The sequence below is a fragment of the Cucumis melo genome, chromosome 4 (assembly GCF_025177605.1).
Source record: "Cucumis melo cultivar AY chromosome 4, USDA_Cmelo_AY_1.0, whole genome shotgun sequence".
Lineage (NCBI taxonomy): Eukaryota > Viridiplantae > Streptophyta > Magnoliopsida > Cucurbitales > Cucurbitaceae > Cucumis > Cucumis melo.
The window spans coordinates 14,758,919-14,779,206 of NC_066860.1; the positions used below are offsets into that span (position 1 = coordinate 14,758,919).

Genomic DNA, 20,288 nt, shown 5'->3' on the forward strand with positions numbered 1-20,288 from the left:
CTCTAGAGAATTATGTTCAATCAAATTACAAATATCATTATATGGATTGAAACAATCAGGACGAATGTGGTACAATCGCTTAAGTGAATATTTGTTGAAAGAAGGTTATCAAAATAATCCAATTTGTCCATGTGTTTTTATTAAGAAATCACAGTCAGAATTTGCAATTATAGCTGTATATGTTGATGATTTAAATATACTTGGAACTCCTGAAAAACTTTCAAAGACAATAGAATAAAAAGGAATTTAAAATGAAAGATCCTGGTAAGACAAAATTTTTCCTTGTTTTACAAATCGAGCATTTAGCCGATGGAATTTTTATTCATCAATCGACATATACAAAAAAGGTTTTAAAAAGATTCTACATGGACAAAGCACACCCATTGAACATTCCAATACTGGTTCGATCACTAGATGTAAAGAAAGATATCTTTCGACCTCGAGAAGATAATGAAGAATCACTTGGTCCTGAAGTACCATACCTTAGTGCAATAAATGCGCTAATGTATCTTGCTCATAACACAAGACCAGATATAACATTTTTAGTAAATTTGTTAGCAAGATATAGTTATTCTCCAACAAAAAGACATTGGAATGAAGTTAAGCATGTACTTCGTTATCTTCGAGAGACAATTGATATGAGTTTGTTTTATTTAAATAAATCAAACTTTGATCTAGTCGGTTATGCGATGCTGGATATTTATCTGATCCACACAAGGCAAGATCTCAAACAGGTTATTTGTTTACATGTGGAGGAACTGCTATATTATGGCGGTCTGTAAAGCAAACCATGATAGCCACTTCATCGAATCATGCAGAAATTCTTGCAATTCATGAAGCTAGTAGAGAAATGTGTATGGTTGAGGTTAATGACTCATCATATTCGAGCATGTGGTTTGTCTTTCAGTAAAAATTTACCAACAATATTATTTGAAGACAATACCGCATGTATAACACAAATCAAAGGAGGGTATATAAAAGGAGATAGAACAAAGCATATCTCACCAAAACTCTTCTATAGGCATGACCTTGAAGAAAATGGTGACATTAGTGTTCAACAAATTTCTTCAAAAGACAACTTGGCGGACTCATTCACAAAAGCATTACCCACATCAACATTTGAAAAGCTAGTGCACAACATTGGAATGCGACGACTCAGAAAACTCAAGTGATGTATCCGTTAGGGGAGTAGACATATTGCCCTCAAGGAATAGGAATACTGCACTCTTTTTCCCTTGACTATGATTTTTCTCATTGGGTTTCCTAGCAAGGTTTTTAATGAGGCTGTTATTAATGTATAAAAATGATGTACTCTTTTTCTTTCACTAGGATTTTTTTCCATCGGGTTTTTTCCTAGTAAGGTTTTAACGAGGCATTTATTTTTATATAATATAGATATCTAAGGGGGATATTGTAAATATAATGATATATTATAAATGTAGATATCCATAACTTACATAGGTTAAATTTTTCAAATAATTATCACATTCAATTCCATATTGTAACATTCATCCCATTGAATTCCATAATGTTAACCTATACCATGATATGTTCTAGAGGAGTGTGGTGCCTTTGTAAGACACCACAATTGAGTTCAATTGTCTTCTCTTATTCCTTTCTTCTCTTTGTTTGTTTCATTATTCTTTATTTTATAATACGAAACATATAGTATTAGATACTTCCAAGCGATGAAGAACTTGTATAGTGAAATAGTGAGGAACAAGAAAACACAATATAAATGGATTGGTCGTAAAACAAAGAATTACTTCTTATTCAATAAAAGATATTCGGTAACCGACCAAAATCATCCATCATTATTCACTTTAAATAATTAAATTCAACAAATGAAACAAATTCCCATTTGAAAAAAAATAAATTATTACACCTCAATCAAGGAAAGTGTCAAATGAAATATTACAAGCGAATATTTTTGGAAAATAATTTGTTGTCTGAAAATTACTACTTCAAAAACCAATAATTTAAAAAGATATAAAACCAATTAACCGAATCTCAGATACTAAAAATTACTCGAGCGCTTCACTTTCTGAAAAGTATTGTTTCAAAAAGTTAACGCACAATTTACCTTTTGTCCACCAATACTGTTTCTAAATGAATAAGAATAATGCACAATTTATTAAGACATCGTTTCACGATCATCTGATTTTTTGTTTGATTTTAGAAATCAAACATATAAACATCACTTATGCCTTCAAATTTCTTCTATCGTTATTAAACAAAAACCAAAAATTAAAACTTAGGAATTAATTATTATGCTTAAAAAAAAATTAGATATTAATGATGTAAGGAATAATTGGTGTTGTTTTGAAAAAAGAGGGAAAAGAAAAAGATAGAATTAAATAAGTTAATTAGAAAAGAGTGATAAAGGTGATTTTGAAATATAATTTTTTGTTGGAAAAAATGAAATAAAAAGCAAAAAGAGAAAAGAAAGAGAGTGGTTGAAAAGGAAAGAACAAACATTATCATCCACAATAATCTTAAACACATCAAATAAAAAAAAAAAATACTACAACTATACTTTTAATTTCCAACTACAACTTAGCAAATAATTTGAAGAAAGTGATGAACTCCTATAATTACTATATAAATCAAACTCTATATTCCTTAGTTTCACTTCCAATCAAAATAAATTTCTTAGTGGGTCCTACTAAAATTGTTTAAATTCCTTCTATTATTATTTTCTATCTTAATTTTATGGTTTTATTCCTTTACTTTTCATTTTTAATTTTAATAATTCATTTACTTCACTCCTATTCCTTTTTTCTTTTGCAATTTATTATTCTCTTCTTCTTCTTATTATCAGCTTCCTCCTACTATTACTACTACTTTTCTTTCTTTCCATTCTTATTTTGTATGTTAGTATTCCTTCCTTTCTTCTTTTTTAATTTTTCTTTTCATCTTTCCTAATCTTTTCTTCTTGATGATCTAGACGATCAATTGTCTATCTCAACTAGATAGAAATAGACTACTATTCCTAATAAATCATTTAAATTTAGTACAAAATCATTTAAACTAGATGTAGGATCGTTTAAACTAAAAACAAAGAATACAAGATCGTTTAGATCAGGTACAAAGGTAGAAAATCGTTTAGACTAAATACGAAATACGATTTAAACTAGACATCCAATTAGGTATAAGATCATCTAGACTAAATTGTAGAAACACGATGTTACAATATATATTGTTTTTAATTGATTTTTCAAGCATGTATAATCAAAAAGAATATTTTTGTTATTTATTTCATGTTTTGAATTTATTGGCATTTTTCTTTCCATTTCTTTTTTTTTTTTTTTTGTTATTATTATCTACGTCGAGCCAATATTATTCAACTAACTTTACTCAACTAAGCAAAGATTCTTAAAAGAAAATAAACTGACTATTATTATTCAACTACCTCCTTTACTCAACTAACTAATAAAAAGAAAATAAACTGACTAATTCATAATGTGAAATTTTAAAAATAAAACAAGTAGCATAAAATTGAGAGAGAGAAAGAAAGAAAACATTGCATTTGATATATGAATATCACTATGAAATCCCAAAATGTAATATATCTCAGTATCCATATATTGAAAACATTATCAATTTTTTACTCCCCAATATTTCCAAACTCTTGGGAAAGCATATATACATACATATTCCAAAGGAAAGAAGAAAGAAGATAACAAAGCCAATTTAAAACAAAAAAGAAATAAATGAAAAGAACTAAAGTATTATTATGATCATGATCATATCATAGTCCTTGTTATATACTTCTCCAAGCTATGTCCCTCTTTCACCCTCTTTTGTCAAAACAACAAGAGAGTTAGGCTGCTCGATCGGCCACCGTCAAGCAGCAGAGGGTGCGGTGACGAAGTGAACAGGTCCAGCTTCGGAGAGAGCAGCGATGAAGCGGTGCACGTCCTCCGCCGTGGAGACAGGTGGAGGCGGCATGTAGTCCAAAGAAGGATCATCGTAGATATCCCACCATTTTTTCACAAGCATCTTTATGTCTTCTCTTTGCATGTTCTCTTCTTTCCCCGTATACCTCCATGGCTTTGATCCCTAATTTTCCATCAACAACATTAATTAACTTCAATTTTATAGATGTGTATTTATTTACTAATATTGCAACCATCAAGTAATATGCAAATTGTTGTCCGAATCATCAAAATAATATTCTCATTTTTAAATTTTGAAAATGTTTTAAAGGTATTGTGAGATAATATGGGTGAAGAATTTAATCCAAAACCTTTGCACTCAAAGGTAACAATTATGAATATTAAAGAAAATACATTTTTAAGTATGAAACGCAAAATATACAAAGACAACTACGATAATTGTCAACCGTATTGTGATTTAAGAAACTCCCTTAAAATTAAAAAACTAAATAAGTCAATTCAAATTAATGTACGTAAGTGTAGCTCAAAGGAATTGTTGACAATTACCGCAGCACAATAATGAACAACTTTGACGCGATCAAGATCGACATTCTCCGGGTGACGCCAAAGCATAGCTAATACCAAGTTGAACTCCAAGGGAATAGGCTTGTACACATCCCTAAAGTACATATTCAAAAAGTCCTAAACAAAGAGAAACAAGAAAACAAAGAACACTGTTAAAAAAATTAACACCAAAATTACGATATAAAAGCTTAAATCAAAGATACGACGAGGAAGAAGCAAAACTACCTGCTCGGCAAAGGGAGTGGGAGAGGTGACTTCAAGAGTGTTCAATAGATCATGATAGGTATCAACATTCGGCTCGAAAACAAACATGCCAGCATTGAAGTAGAGCGGGGGAGGGGGGAGACCGAGATCATCGTCGGGCCACTGAACCTTGTCGGGGCATTGCTGACAGTAACCAATGCGATACTGAGGAGTGTGGCTCCATGTCTTTTCACAAAAGCAATCCATAACGGCGTAGAAATACCCATTTGGCAATTCGAATAGTTCGTCTATGTTGTCGTAAACTTGAATGTCTCCATCTAAATACACCATTTTATCGTATTCCACGAACTGTGTGTTTGGAGTGAAACGACGGCGTTTAGTTTAAGACAATAAAACGACAAATTATATGATGCAAAAACCAAGTGAGGATCTTAGTGCTTTTGATTCCTAGGGAAACACTTTTTTGAAACTTCGTTTCTTTTACTTCGTAATTATTTGAAGGATCTTCTAACTTTAAGAACCTTCCAAAAAGAAATCATGATTGAACTTCGTAGCGTAATTAAAATCATTTTCCTATTCAAAATTAAACTTTAAAAAATGATAGAACTTTGCAGGCCCCTCTATTTAGATTTCTTGTTCATAAATTCCCTTCACAACAAGCAATTGAAAAAGTAATTCCACCACATAAAAATTTGGAGAGAGTTACAAAATATGAATTCATAAATCTAAATATATGAAAATTTAGATCGAGCTCTAATTGAAGTTTATCATCATCTTATAATATTTAAAAATAAGTCCTAATTAAATTTTAAAACTTTCATATATTGCATATAGAAAAATCTAGTAAATTAAGATTTTAACATTTTCCCGTAAGATCAAGCATGCACTAAATCGAAAGAAACAAAATTAAAATTCTAATCTTATTAAAAATTAATTAAATCTTGTAATTTAAGATTAAAGAAAAAAAGAGAAAAGAGAAATATAAGAGAAGGAGAAAAAAAGAAAAGGAAACAAACCTCCCAAATACGAAGCTTAGAATAATTGATAACATAATAAGCCATAGCGAACCGGGTCTGGTTCTCAGGCGGGTAAACCGGTTCAATCTCCTTAACAATACATCCCTGAGACTCCAGAATCCGCCTGTGCTCCTCAGGGACGTCCGGCAACACGGCCACCACCAAGGGGTACGCCGATTTCACCTTCCGGAGGCCCTTGGCCAGTCCAACGACGCCCTTCACATAGTCGCCGTCGCCGGCCAAGAACGTCACGTACGCTCGCCTTGGTAGGTGCCGTCCACCGGGAGGCTTCACCGGAGCTCCTGCAGTGTGGACGAGTTCCGGCGCCATCTTGGAGAATCGAAATGCTGCAGGAAGACAGAGAGTAGAAAGAGAAAGAGCGGTGATTGGGTGTTTTGTGGCGGTGGTGGAAAGCGGTGGTTGGGAGGACGTTTAAATAAGAGTCCGACGAATGGAGATATAAAGGGAGGAAGTGAGGAGGAAGATGGGTTGGATGAGTTACACGTGGAATGAAGGGTGATCGAAGGGTGTAGAGGAGGAGATAAGGAAGATTCTGGAAGAGGCCAGTGGGAGCAGTGGGGAAGAAGACACTAGAAAGCAGAGTGTAGAATCTGAACTTTGGGTAAATTAGATTTAAAGTCTTCATTAACATGCCGATGGTAGAAATGTTGAAATTATTTGCTAGCTGTCCAATTCTCTACCGTTCATTCAATTCTTCTTTCACATCGATTAATTTCTTATGATCTTATGAAAGCATGAAAATTTAGTATTGTATAAGAGTAGATTTAACTGTTAATTTAATTATGTAATAACTATTGTTCATAATTAATAAACAAATTTGGTCCTAATTAACTTATGATTCAACATATGTACAAAACTTGATTAAATCTTGGTCTAAAATACTCTACACGGTAGCTAAGCTAGCTTATGACATAATTTGACTAATAATCCTTACAAAAATGTAAAGCAAAATGACATAATTTATTATAATCAAGTTTAAAGATCAAATTTTGTTATAAATTTAGTGTAAATTAAATTGTTACAAATTAATTAATTTCTAACAACTTGCATAAACCCCAGGAATCAATGTGACTTTTAACTTAAATATATTCTAGTGCTTAAATTTTATTTTTTTTTCTTAGTTTTATGCCAAGTACTTAAAATTGAAAATGACATTTTGGACCCTCAATTTTTTTTTTAAAAAAAAGGTATTTATTGGGTGAATTTTAATATTATCTTCCTATTTAATATCAAATATAAGTTCTAACATATTTAATGCAACATATTAATACTAGTATAATTTATTCAAACACGTGATTTGAATCACATCGTAATTGAATATATAGTATTGACTAGTCAAAGTATAATTAGTTCAAGGAAAAATTTACATATATTTTTACTCTTAAAACAACATTGAATATATTACATAATAAATTTTAAACTATCCATAATATATAAGAAAATAAATTAATTATAGATATATGTTTATTTAATATTTTAAAGAAAAAGAAAAAGTAGAATAATGGGAGGTTGGTAATGTCAAGTTTGTCTCCAAAGAAGAAAGGAACTAAAAAAAAGGGTCTAAGTTAGGGATTTTGTGACCAAATTGGTAAATGTTTAGAAATGAATTTCTTAAAGGGAAACAAAGAGAATTTATTAATTGATGGATGTTATATTTTAAAGTAAGAAATAGAAGTAAAAGTAAAAGTAAAAGTAAAAGTGACCTTCAAACAAAGCGCTTTAACTAAAAAGATTCCTAAATCATATAATAATACCAAATTAAAATTACTCTTTTTTTTTTCTTTTAGAATAATTAAAACTACTTTTGTACCACTTGGTTGGTTGATTGATTTGTCAAGATTGTGCTTGGAAATTATTTTTTCCAGTGGAAATATTACCTAACATACAAATTTCAAAGATAATGATAATGATAATGATAATGATAATGATAGATATGTCAATGATTTGATACTCATTTTGTGACTTAAATCTATAAAATTTATTTTATTATTTTTTTTTAATATTTAGAATATTTAATTTGAAAAGAAAAACAAAAGTTTGAGGTTTAAATATTTGTTGACCAATTGGACTATCCTAAGTTGACATTTATTTTTTAGTTTCTAAATTTTCTAAAATGATTTTTTTATTTTCTTTATTTCAACTTATTTACTTTGCAAGTCTCGACTAAATTGAATTTCAAGGATTAAATAATTAGACAAAAAAAGAAAAAAGAAAGCAAGAGTCTGAATTAATAGATCAGGAGAATGTGAGAGAGATGAAATCTAACAACTTTTTCAAAAAAATGAAAAATAAATACTAGTGGTAGTGAAAATGATATTATGATCATATGAGTAGTTGAGTTGAGTTGTTATAATATATATCAACTCATTGTTTTGTCTAACAACTTTACATGTTGGTGGAGTACTTGAGTTAGTATATTATACCAACTCTCCTATCTCCCCAATGTTTCTAATGGTTCACCTATCAACCACTATAGGTTATTACTATTTTCACACGTACGTCCAACTCTGACAATTGATTTTTGACTCCAGCCTTGGATAACAAACTCCAGTTACATCCTTCGACGACCACCTTTGTGTAACCAACTCTGACGACCAATTTTTGGATCCAATAACAAACTTCGATAACCACCTTCCCATGATGAATTTTAGGCTCCGACAACAAACTCTAACGACCATTTCCAAGATCAATTTTGTTCAACCAACTTTTGTCTCTGATTACGACTACAAACTTTAGCGACAATCACATTTGATAATTATCAACTTCGACAACCATATTCAACTATGATTTTGATTCCAACAACTAAAGTACACAATTGAATTTACTAGATTATAATGCTTAATAGTCGTCTTTTATAGTAATTTGATCCTGAGAAGTTGTCTATGGATGGTCGGATCATTCTTATAGATTTATTTGTCACAAGCATTCAGAAGACTTTTTGCTTCTTAACAACATCACCACAATTAATGAAAGATGTATTGTTTGTACTTACTTGGTATGATTAACCAACTTTGTACCAATTAAAGATTTTTGTATGCATAAAATTGGTTGGTTTTTATGTTGATTGTGTGTGGTGTGTATATATATATATATATATATATATATATGATAATTCACACATCAAATGAGTGTTAAGAATTTGGAAAAGTATGTACGTAGATGAATGGTGGAACAAAAAAAAATAAAATAAAATAAATAACATAATATTACTCATAAATGGAAGTTTGTTTTTTCTGAAACATTTTCTAGCAAGAATTAGTGAGAATAATAAATATATATTATATTTGATGATTCTCCAAATTTGAAGAAATTGAATGCACGATTGTTGAAGAAATGTGGTAGCATTTTATTGGCTGCTAAGATAACCAGAGAGATTCAAATAAAAGAATTTATGAGAGAGGAAAAATAAAAATAGAAATAGAATGATGAAATTTATGGAGAAAAATTAGGAATCAAAAGTTTTAGTTTCTCTTTTATTTTACATTTTATTTATTGCGAAAAATATAATGGGTTAATTGTTGTTCATTACCAAAAAGAAAGAAAAAAAAGAAGAAAAATCTATGAAAACAAAAGAAAAATGCAATTCATATTTTATTCAGACAAAAATATGAACTCCAGACATTCTATCTCAACTTAGTGCCAAAAACAGCCTTTACGTGAGATGGAACATAATAGTTTCTGCTTTTTCTATCAGGTTAATTTGATCCTTCTATTTGAGATAGTTTTGGTTTTGTCGAAATTTGTCGTGGAAAATTATAAATGCTTTTAAAATAAAAATCACTTTCGAAAAGAAGTAAAACAGTATTTTTTTTAATAGTAAATTCTAGTTTTAAATTAGAAAAAATTAGTTCTAATGTTTGATAAATTAATAACAAATCAACTGAAAAGGTAAAATAATTTTCTAGAAACTTTAAATAATAGTTGGTAGTTGTGGTTTTTCAGAAATTAGCCAAGAAAACAAGTAAAATACTTTCTTCTTAGTAAATTTTAATTTTAAAATAGACATTGTTTCAATTATTTTTATATTGGTAATTAATGTATAATTTATTATTATATATTTGAAATTTTATAGGATTTGAATCTCAGTTGTATGTGTTTAATCTAAATTATTTGATAATTTTTTTAAAGCATAATTATAACTAAAAAATTTAGATAAAAAATTAAGTTAAAATTTAGAAAGCAGTTACAATAGATTTTTAAAATAAATAGTTTTATCAAACCAAGTAGGTTAAAATTTTCTCCTTCATCACATTTTACGATTGCAATGGTAATTCCAAACACCATTTTAGTTTAGATTAGATGTAACTTAAAGTAATTAAAACTTCAACTATTACAATTGAGCTATAATAATAAATCCCTCCAAATTTTGTAATTTGGAAGCTCTTATGTCCTGTTGATGTTTGGAATATTAGATGATATGATATTAAATTCGTCACAAGTGTGAGTGATGCTATAGGATATAATGTTAAATGAATATACTTTCATCTTAAAATTTTGGGTTAATCGGTGATGTAATATGTAATATATATATAATATATAAATTATGTCACCCTTTGTTGTTATCATTCCCAAGAAAAAAAATCCATTATCGTTATGGTTGTCACTATTATTTGACCTTGAAGTAACGATAAACGTGAAAAACTAAAATTTAGGTACGATATTTTTGTTTGGTTTGAGAGAGTGAATACCAAAACAAAATGATGGGTTTGATATATTCAACAAGACCAAGGTAGCCACGTGGCAAATATATTTGTGGTTGAGGTTAGCCACGTCAAGGAGCGGTCAGTTTTCATATTAAGAACCACGTGGCAGCTGAAGGTGTATGCCCCATCACTCTTCCTCCATCTGTCCTAACGTTTCTTTATACCAAAATTACTGTTTTGGACGTGTCTTCATCTTTCTCACAACTCCCTTCATCTTAACACTCCAATTATTAGTAGGTTAATATTGTTGTTTTAATTTTAACATTCATGACAAAACCCAACTCAATTTTCTGTGGCACTTTGTGTGCATGCCATGCCCACTTTGTTGATAATGTCTTAGGCCTGAGATTTAGATCAAGATTCATAATTTATATTTGACATCTGATGACTCGGTCAACACAAGTCATTTTAACATGATATGAATTGCTTCAAACTTAAATATATTTGACTTCGGAAAAATGAAGATGTACCTTACTAGTATGTGTAAATAGTTTTGAATTCTTTTAAGTTTTTCTTAACTACTTCTATATTCCTTAGGGTTTCTTTTATCATGTTTGATCTTAGTACATTCATGTACCCTTCTTAAACTCGAGCATATACTGATACTTTGGTGAGAGAGTGACAAAATGGAAGGTTTAGAGTTTGAAAATGAAATGTATTTAATTAAAGGAGCAAACAACTTAGGTTATCTTAAATAGAATTTCAAAGGTCTAAAAATGTTTCGGTTAGAATTTGCTAGCTCGACATACCACTTCACTTTTTCATTAGTCAACTAACACTAAAATTAACTTAGAAATCATTTAGAAGTATTTAATTTCAAATCTCGGGGACTAAAGTGACTCTTTCTAAACTTCATGAACCAAATAGACATTAACATCAAACCTCAAGTACCAAGAATACATTTTATCCTTTCATATTAGTATTTTTTTAAAACAAATTATAGGGTAATTGCAATCAACAATACTTTATGGATAATAACTATACTATTAACACAGTAACACACTCTTTGAAGAATTGCACGCACAAATATACCAAAATTTATAAGTGATAAATCCTACTAACAATGTGATCTATTACTATTAAGTTTCGAAGATTAAAATCTAAATTTTGTAATAATATCCTATAACGACTAATATTTTGAATCTGATTGTTGCATGTCGGTACGTGCTAAATTATACGAAGTTTAGAAGGTGATCGGATAGACTGTTTGTTAGGCTATGGAATGGGCTAATTAGTGAAAGGTAAGACCCAACTTTCACATTTACTTATAGTTTTGGGCTTTGGGCAATTTCCAATGTTTATTATTATTTTGTTAGTAGAAAGTTACAAATTTAAATATTCTAACTCAAGAAAATGACACAAAATACACATGTTTGTTTTGGCATACATATCTTTAATAGATTCTTGAAATTGGATGGGGTGAAAAACACATGAGGTTAACACATTTTGACGAGGAAATAAGAAGGTAAGTAACATAATAATATTAAATCACATGATAATCGGAAAAATTAATTTGAATTAATTTGTAGTCTAAATGATCATTATAAACAACAACTAAATTAATTAAAAGTATACATAGAGGGCTGTAGAAATGGTAGGATCTAAAGTGGTAGTTTTCATGAGTAAAAGATGGTGTTATTAACTGTGTATATGTACATGTAGCTACACCTATGGATACATACATATACGAACGTATATAATTTGTTATGTACCCTCATTTAATAGTATGAATATTAGTAGCCCCGCATTATCAGACGTTACCGGGCAAAAAAAAAAAAAATTAATAAATAAAGATCATAAAATCTAGTAAAAATTCCGCATTTTTTAATAATATTTTTATGACAAATTACAAAAAACACACTAAAATTAGTACGATAAAAGTTGTAATTGCACTTTTAAAACTTTTCATATTAATAATTGGGTCTCTAAAGATGTTAAAATTAGACACCCGAACTTACTGTAATTGAAAAATTAGACACACAAAAAATTTAATCTTCAATACAATTTTTGTACGGCGTAAATTTGAGAGTCTAATTCTAAAATTTAGATAAGTTTAATGACTTAAAATTTAATTTTGAAAATTATTTAAGGACGTAATTGCAATTATCCCATACTCGAGAGACAGTCTCGGCAATTTTCGATATATTTTTATAAAAATACACCGAGGAAAATTTAGTGAAAGAAAGTTATTGATTAGGGTTGCTAATTAAATAATTTAAAGAAAGAAAAAGAAGAAATTACATATAGAGTTTGATTCTAGAAAGGGCAAAAGAAAAGTTGTATGTACCTAAACCCTCATCTTTATGTATATATAATATTTTGGGAAATTGGACTTTGTAGCAAAAAAGAAACCTCGTTTCTATATTTCAATTCCAAATTTATATTTTGTTTATTCAATTTTAAATTTAAATATGAAATTTCAATTACTAAATCTCTCGTCTCTAAAATTTAGATTTGATGTTAGATTATTTTATTCCTAAAAATATATTTACACATCTATATATATATATTTGGAAATTGTCATATTGATGTGGTATGTTATGATTTTCACATACACTGTGTATCAAACATTTGACTAGAAGGGGCGCGACTCACGGCTTGGGCAAAAGAGAGGTGCAACTCATGGCTCGACAGAAGGCGCGTGGCACAAAGACGGAAGGGGGATCGGCTCAACGACTCGACTAGAAGCTTGGCTCACTGCTCGAAAGAAGGGGCGCGACTAATAACTCAGTAGGAGGGCTTGGCTCACGGCTCGACAGAAGGCACGCGGCTTGCGGTCGAAGGGGTCTTGACTCAACGACTCAATAGAAGGGCTCGACTTACAACTCAAAGGAAAGAGACTTGGCTCACAACTCGAAAAAAGGAGTGTGGATAACGACTTGCGATTCTCGTCTTAGCTAGATTGTATTTCTTTAATATTTTTTATTTATTTATTTTGAAGGGTTGTACCTTTAATTAAATATATGGAATATGTGAAGTAAAGTCTATAAATGTGACTATATATGGACCAGATTTTAATGACTAAATATGGTTTTTCTAAAATCATTAAATTTGTTTATTAAATTACTTTTCTTTTTATCATTACTCCTTACACGTCATCAAGATTTTATTAAAAATTTAAAATATACTTTTTTCAATAAAAGATAATTTAGAAGATAATATTTATTTCTATTTATATTTATAATCTACATTTATTTTATAAAATTGTTTAGAGTTCTAAATTGTGCTACTAAATTATTCATTTAATAGATAGATTATGTACCGTAATATATACACTAAATTAAATATTTTTAATGATATTTTCAAATACATATATTATATTGTTTATTACGTTCTTATTAAAAATATATATTTTTTCATAAAATATCTTTTACATAATATAAATACGATATTTTTTACCTAATACAAATACAAAGTAAAGTAAAGTAAATTACTAGAATAATAAAATTTTAAATAGAAAAAAGTGTTGAAAGTATAAGTGTGCTCTTTTTTATCTATTGCTAATAATCCTTTTTTTTTATAACAATAAGTTTTTAATTATCTTTTTTTTTAAGATAATCCATATTATGAAATACAATAAAAATAAATCATAGAATCATCATTTCATCTTCACGTGATAAAATAAAGACAAAAACAATCTCTAAATCAAACTGTTATAAGTAGTCAAAGTGCAATTACTATATGAATAGCAATTAATTGGCATCGTCATGACAAAAATCCTTTGCTCACTATTTGTCGAATAAAATTTTTTAAATACTAAGTTGTTCTTGATATTACTCTAATAACTATTGTGCATACTTACCTTAATCAACAATACTCTAATACAAAAATCTTTATTGATTTTGCTAGCCAGTGACTTTTGGTGTCTCGTTCCTCTATTTTGGTTTTTATCTTAATGGATTAGCTTGTACGTGACTTGATGCTCCAATGGTATGACCTCAAACATTCTCATATTTCTATATCATTATTGTCCGTCATCGCACGCGTGAGATAATGATATTTTTCAATTAGCATAACAAACTTCATACAATAAATTAAATTTATAGAATGGAAAGAGACCTTAGATACAATTTTTTTTATTTGTTATTGATGTGATGTTTTAGTTAACGTAGTTAGTAAATGATTTTGTAACGATTAAAGAAAATCTAGGTTATTGGAAGGTTTTTTTTTAATTAAAAAGAATAAAGAGTAATTAATATCTACGAACATAGGGTGATAATTTATAATAGGATTGTTTTAAATGTAATTAACATTTAAATATCAATTGTTAATTAATTAAGAAATCACCTTGGTTTTACAATGTTTGACTTTTGCTTAAAAGAAGGGCTCTACCTTTGACCAAATAAATGAAGAAACAGTCAACAAAGACTCTTTGACTACTCCTTTTCCCACATTTTTCTTACGTGGACTTCCACTATATCACTTTTAAACACTATTTTAATCACCCACTCACTACATATTTAAATTTGATCCCTTTTTTTTCTTCTAAATTTCTTTCATTTTAATTGAAAAAATAATGGTCCGTATGGAGATATATTTTTTAAAGTTTTTCCACATATAACAATAAAATAAAAACAAAGTTTTTCAAAAATAATAAAAAAAATACAAATTCATTATAAGTGTAAATAGTTGGCCTATTTTATCACTTTTAATCATTCCAATATATATATGTTATTTGAAAAAATCATTAAAAAAAGAGTTTCTATTTCACCATTTTTCTTTTTCAAATTTAATTTTGGAGACTAAGATATATATGGAATATACATGCTCTTCTTACTCTTTTTTCCTTATACTTTTCTATGCTTTTTTTATTAATCTTTTTCTTCATTTTTAAAATATGCTTATAAATTTATGATTAAAAATTTATCTTCCATTTTTTTTATCTCCATCAAATTACACACACTTCTACTAATTTTACGAGACAATATAATACACATTTGATCGTACAATATTTAAATGTTGAAAAAATTCATAGAGATATTAAGTTAGGCAACAAATTGAACTCATTCTCCATAAGTTCTTTATTTATGACATATGACTCATTTTTTTACAATAAATATTACGTATGTTTGTGATAATTAAATAATATAAATTAGATTTATCTTCACCCACCGATTTAAGCATTTAAGTCAATTGGTGATTTTAGATGGTACCAAAGCAGTTGTTTTAGAGATCTCAAGGATGTCATGATTGAATTTACCTTCACTCACTAATTTAAGCTTTTGGGTTAATTAGTAAATTAATTTTTATTTTTAAAATTTAAAGATGAAGTAATGCATAACTCAACTAGCTATATATATATGTGTGTGTGTGTGTTTTTTTTTTTTTGAAGATGTCGCATGTTTAAATTGTCATACTCTAGAGAGAACAATAATAATAAAAAAGGAATGATAATGAGAATTGAAATTATTGAGAGATGGAAAAGGAAAAGCATTTGACTCTAATTGCTATTAATTTTATCTTGAGTTGACCAACTAAAGCTTTAGCATAGGTCGTCTCTTAATATAGAATTTGATAGAGTTGAAAAATGGTTTTGAATTATTAGAAAGAAAAATATAAAAAGAAAGTAAAGGTTTGAATCAAGGAGACAACATGAACTTCTCTTTCCCTTTTATTTTATTTTCTTGGTTGCTCTCATTTTTCTTATAAAATCACAAGAGTTGACTAACCTTTTATATATATCCTCAAATCAAACTTTCATAAAACCAAATAATCTTCTCAAGTCTAATGTCCCCAATTTTGTTTTTACTTTCAAAGTCACTCTAAATTAAACATGGTTTTTTTTTTTATATATATTTCAAAACAAAATTTCACTTGATAAAAAATTAAATATTAAGTTAATTTCAAGTGGTTAAAAATATGTTTTTGAGTGTTTTTGACTTTCAAAATAATTAATTATAATCGCAACTATATTAGTTTAGTGCAAAAGGAACAAAAAGAGAAAAGGGAAAAAGAAATTAAAAAAAGAAACCCTTTGCTTTTTCTAATATTATAGATAAGGATAAAGTCATCTTCAACTGATCATTCTTTCTCTTCCAATTAATTTTGATAATTTATGAAACCATGTGATCCCTTTTCAATACTTAATTCTTTTAATACAGAAAGACATATAAAACAAATATATACTAATTATAATATAATTAATTATAGGTTCATTTTTCACTGCTTACATTTCATTTTAATTAGTTCTTAAGCATAATTAGTTTTAATCATATATTATAGCTTTTTTCTTTAAGTTTCACTATGTAATTCATTACGGAGGATGATATCTAATTAATAATAATTTTAGATGTAGTCTATAGTAATATTTTTAAAAAATTATAAATATAAAAATAAAGAAATATTAGTAATATTTTTAAAAAATTATAAATATAAAAATAAATAAATATTTGTAATACGATTTATTATGGATAGATTCCTATAATTGATATAATCTAATATATTTTATTATATTTATAAATTTTTGAAATATTACTATAGATATTAATAATTTGAATTATATTGTTATATTTGGAATTTTCCATCTTCTTTAAAAGTGGTGATGAATTACTATGTTATTTAATAAGCTTAAAACGACATGAAAGTTTTTCTTAATTAATTCTTTTTTAAAGTTTTAAGTTTCTTTTTTCTAAGATGATTTTGGCTTCTAAACAAATTACTTACATAATGTTTGTTAATTGAATATTTTGGCTTCAATTTGATATATAAACTTTAATTTGTAATAATTTATCTTTGATTTTTCAATGATTTAATTACTATTTAATTAATCTATAAAATTTATTGTGTGAAAATTTAGTTCTTGTGCACTTTTAAATTTATAACAATTTAGTTTTTAAAGTAAAAAATAAAAAATAAAAACGTCATAAATGTAAACTTGGGTCTCTATTAATTTATCAGTTAATTTATAGGGAAAAAAAAGTCTATATTAAGTTTTAACCCCATTTTCTACGATCGAAATTAAATTGTTACAAATTATAAAATATAAGAACTAAATAGTTACCATCCCTAATAAAGTTTATTAGGAAAACTGAAGTAGAAAACCTAAAGGGTGAGATGTGAAATATTACAAATATTGTTGGGTATGGGAAGGCAATCTCGGAATATAACAACGTTATAAATATCATATTTAAGGAATAAATTAAAGCGTGTGTGTATAATCAATATTGTATGTGTTCTAAGTATCCTAAAATTGAAGTAGAACAAGTCAAAGTCAACTCCAATAATTCTCCCCCCCATCTCCACCCCTTTCCCTTTCTTATTTTAATGCCCAAAACTTTGACTTTCTTTTTATTTGGCCTAAGATAACATTGTACTATAAAAAACAACACACCATGTTCAAGTTACGGCAAGAGAAAAAAAAAGAAAAAGAAAACACTTTTCTTGTTTTTGCTTCCTTTTTGTGTGTGTATATGATATAAATAGAGATCAAGAGAGTTTAGTTAGAATAATTAATTAAGGATATCGGAGAGAAGCAATAATAATTATTATGGGATCAAATGATGATGTGAAAAAAGGGCCGTGGACGGCGGAGGAAGACTCTTTGCTTTACACTTATGTCACTGTTAACGGCGAAGGTCATTGGAACTCTGTTGCTCGTTCTACAGGTAAAAAAACATTATCATATTAATTAATCATTTAATTTAAGTAATTAAGTCCTATAAATAACTATCTAAATTAATTAACTTTGCTCTTTATTTATATTTTTTAGGGTTGAAGAGAACTGGGAAAAGCTGTAGATTAAGATGGCTGAATTATCTCCGCCCTAATCTTCGCCGGGGAAATATTACCCTTCAAGAACAGCTCCTTATTCTTCAACTTCATTCTCGTTGGGGCAACCGGTCAGTTGTCTTTTTTCTCATTTTAATTGTCTTTTTTTTAAAAAAAACTTTTTAATGGATCAGAAACTAAGAAATTAAATACTTTCCGGGGAATAATACAATAATTGTACATACGAACTTTGATTCAGGTGGTCGAAAATAGCTGAATTTCTACCGGGGAGGACCGACAATGAGATAAAGAACTATTGGAGAACAAGAGTTCAAAAACAAGCTAAACAACTCAACTGTGATGTTAATAGCCAACGTTTTCGAGATGCAATGAGACTTGTTTGGATCCCTCGCCTAGTGGAGAGGATAGAGGCGGCCACTTCTGCCCAATCTCCGCCACCTCCACCTCCACCTCCACCGCCACCGCCATTGTTGGCACCATGCATTGACACGGATACCTCCACGTCGACGTGGGAGCACAAAAGTATCGTCGCCCCTGACCACGTGTCTGGGTCATATTCAGACACGTCAGATTTGACGGGAGGGTGGTGGGAAGGAGACGGAGTTGAGTCATCGTTGGAGTGCTTGTGGACCGAAGAAAACATTTGTTTCTTACAACACATTCTTAATTAAAAGCAAAAGAAAAATTGATTCGGCGATGTAGTAGGGGCCCAAAGGGGTGAAGGGACAAACGATTCTTTTTTTAGTGACTTCTTTTTTCCTTCTTAAATTAATGACAAAGAACCAAATATTTTTGTCTACCTTACTTCTCTTTCACATCTGCCCTTCCCTTTGAAAAATACATCAATTTGTTAGTAATGATTTGAAGAGTGATTAAGAGAATGTACTACTCATAAGTGTTTCAAGTGTATCTTAAACGTTTTGAGTCCTAAAAGATTATTGTATAGAATAATGATTTTGTAACACTCACTTCACTAATTAATTATTTATTGGATAATTAATTTGACCACCGAAGATATGAATGCATGTGCTAAACCCTATGATATAAACTTCATAGTCCTTCTTGATCTTTTGATTCATTAGTGGATTGGTCGACCTTTAGTCAAATAACTTATCTCCTTTTAAGGGTAGATATATTTAGCCTCTTAAATGAATAAATGAGATTTTCTACTTCTTGCATTACGTATGGCCTAATTCAAAATTATAATTACATGTCTAATTAATTTACACAATTTACTTAATTCGTTTTGAAAGATAAGAAAAGTAAAGGTATTTTGTTATCCTCATTTGTCAAATTAATAATTATCATGTTATAAATTCTTGGACACGTTATAATTTTGTTCCTCGAAGTCTCAAATGACAGAAAAATTGTATGAGTACATGAAATAACACCAAATGAGAAAATATTATTTATAGCAAATTACTGTATTTCAGTCATGCATTGTTCTTTTTTTTTTTTTCCCCATTTTTAGTCCAACCTAGTTTATAATTAAAAATTGGAATTCCACAAACTCGATCACATGAACATTATTTATTTATGAACTGATCGAAAAGACATTATAAAATCAACTATGGGAGAGAAAAGAGAAAAAAGAAAATAAAAATAATGTTTGATTTAAAGTGTATAGCCACTCATGGTCTAAGTTGAAAAAGAAACCTAATGTACACACAACATAATTTCAACACGTTAAGAATATAGAATTCCAAATTGGTACATAATTTTCTTAAGTTAATTGAATGGGAATGGGGAGGGAATTTGATGAGTCAAAAATCAAACTTGTGTGTTGGACTTTTTTGGGCAATTTCTCTTTTCCTAAATAAAATAATTAATAAAGCAATCAAAAGAGATCTTTTTGATTAATTCGTAATTTGGATATTTTAGGGCAAACGGGTTTCTCTTTTTCTTTTTTTAAATCAAAGATGATGATGATGATGATTAAATTATGGAGATGATCATAATGGATAATCATTTTGCATTCTTTTTCCCTAAGCTTTGAAATGTTTTTTCTTATGATATATTGTGTCTAAACAAATATCAAAGTTATCCTCTAAACTTGATGTGTGCTCATCTTTTTTTTTTCCTACTAATAATTACGTGGCCATTTTTTTTTTTTATTACAAGTCATCCATTTTTATTACTTTTGGAGATGAATA

The 20,288-nt window shown here is 28.7% G+C and overlaps 2 protein-coding genes across 2 annotated transcripts; one reads left to right on the top strand and one right to left on the bottom strand.

Annotated features, from left to right (window-relative positions):
* Nucleotides 1-3,528: 3,528 nt before the first annotated feature.
* On the bottom strand, nt 3,529-6,296 carry LOC103489903 (galactinol synthase 2). Its single transcript, XM_008449238.3, has 4 exons — nt 5,684-6,296; nt 4,689-5,015; nt 4,446-4,580; nt 3,529-4,062 (listed from the first exon to the last, which is right to left on the bottom strand). Exons 1-4 carry the CDS (start codon nt 6,011-6,013, stop codon nt 3,847-3,849), a joined length of 1,008 nt encoding a protein of 335 aa, XP_008447460.2. The 5' UTR covers nt 6,014-6,296; the 3' UTR covers nt 3,529-3,846.
* An 11,391-nt stretch (nt 6,297-17,687) lies between these two features.
* LOC103489904 (transcription factor MYB2) lies at nt 17,688-18,934 on the top strand. Its single transcript, XM_008449240.2, has 3 exons — nt 17,688-18,011; nt 18,116-18,245; nt 18,374-18,934. Exons 1-3 carry the CDS (start codon nt 17,894-17,896, stop codon nt 18,804-18,806), a joined length of 681 nt encoding a protein of 226 aa, XP_008447462.2. The 5' UTR covers nt 17,688-17,893; the 3' UTR covers nt 18,807-18,934.
* Nucleotides 18,935-20,288: the final 1,354 nt, after the last annotated feature.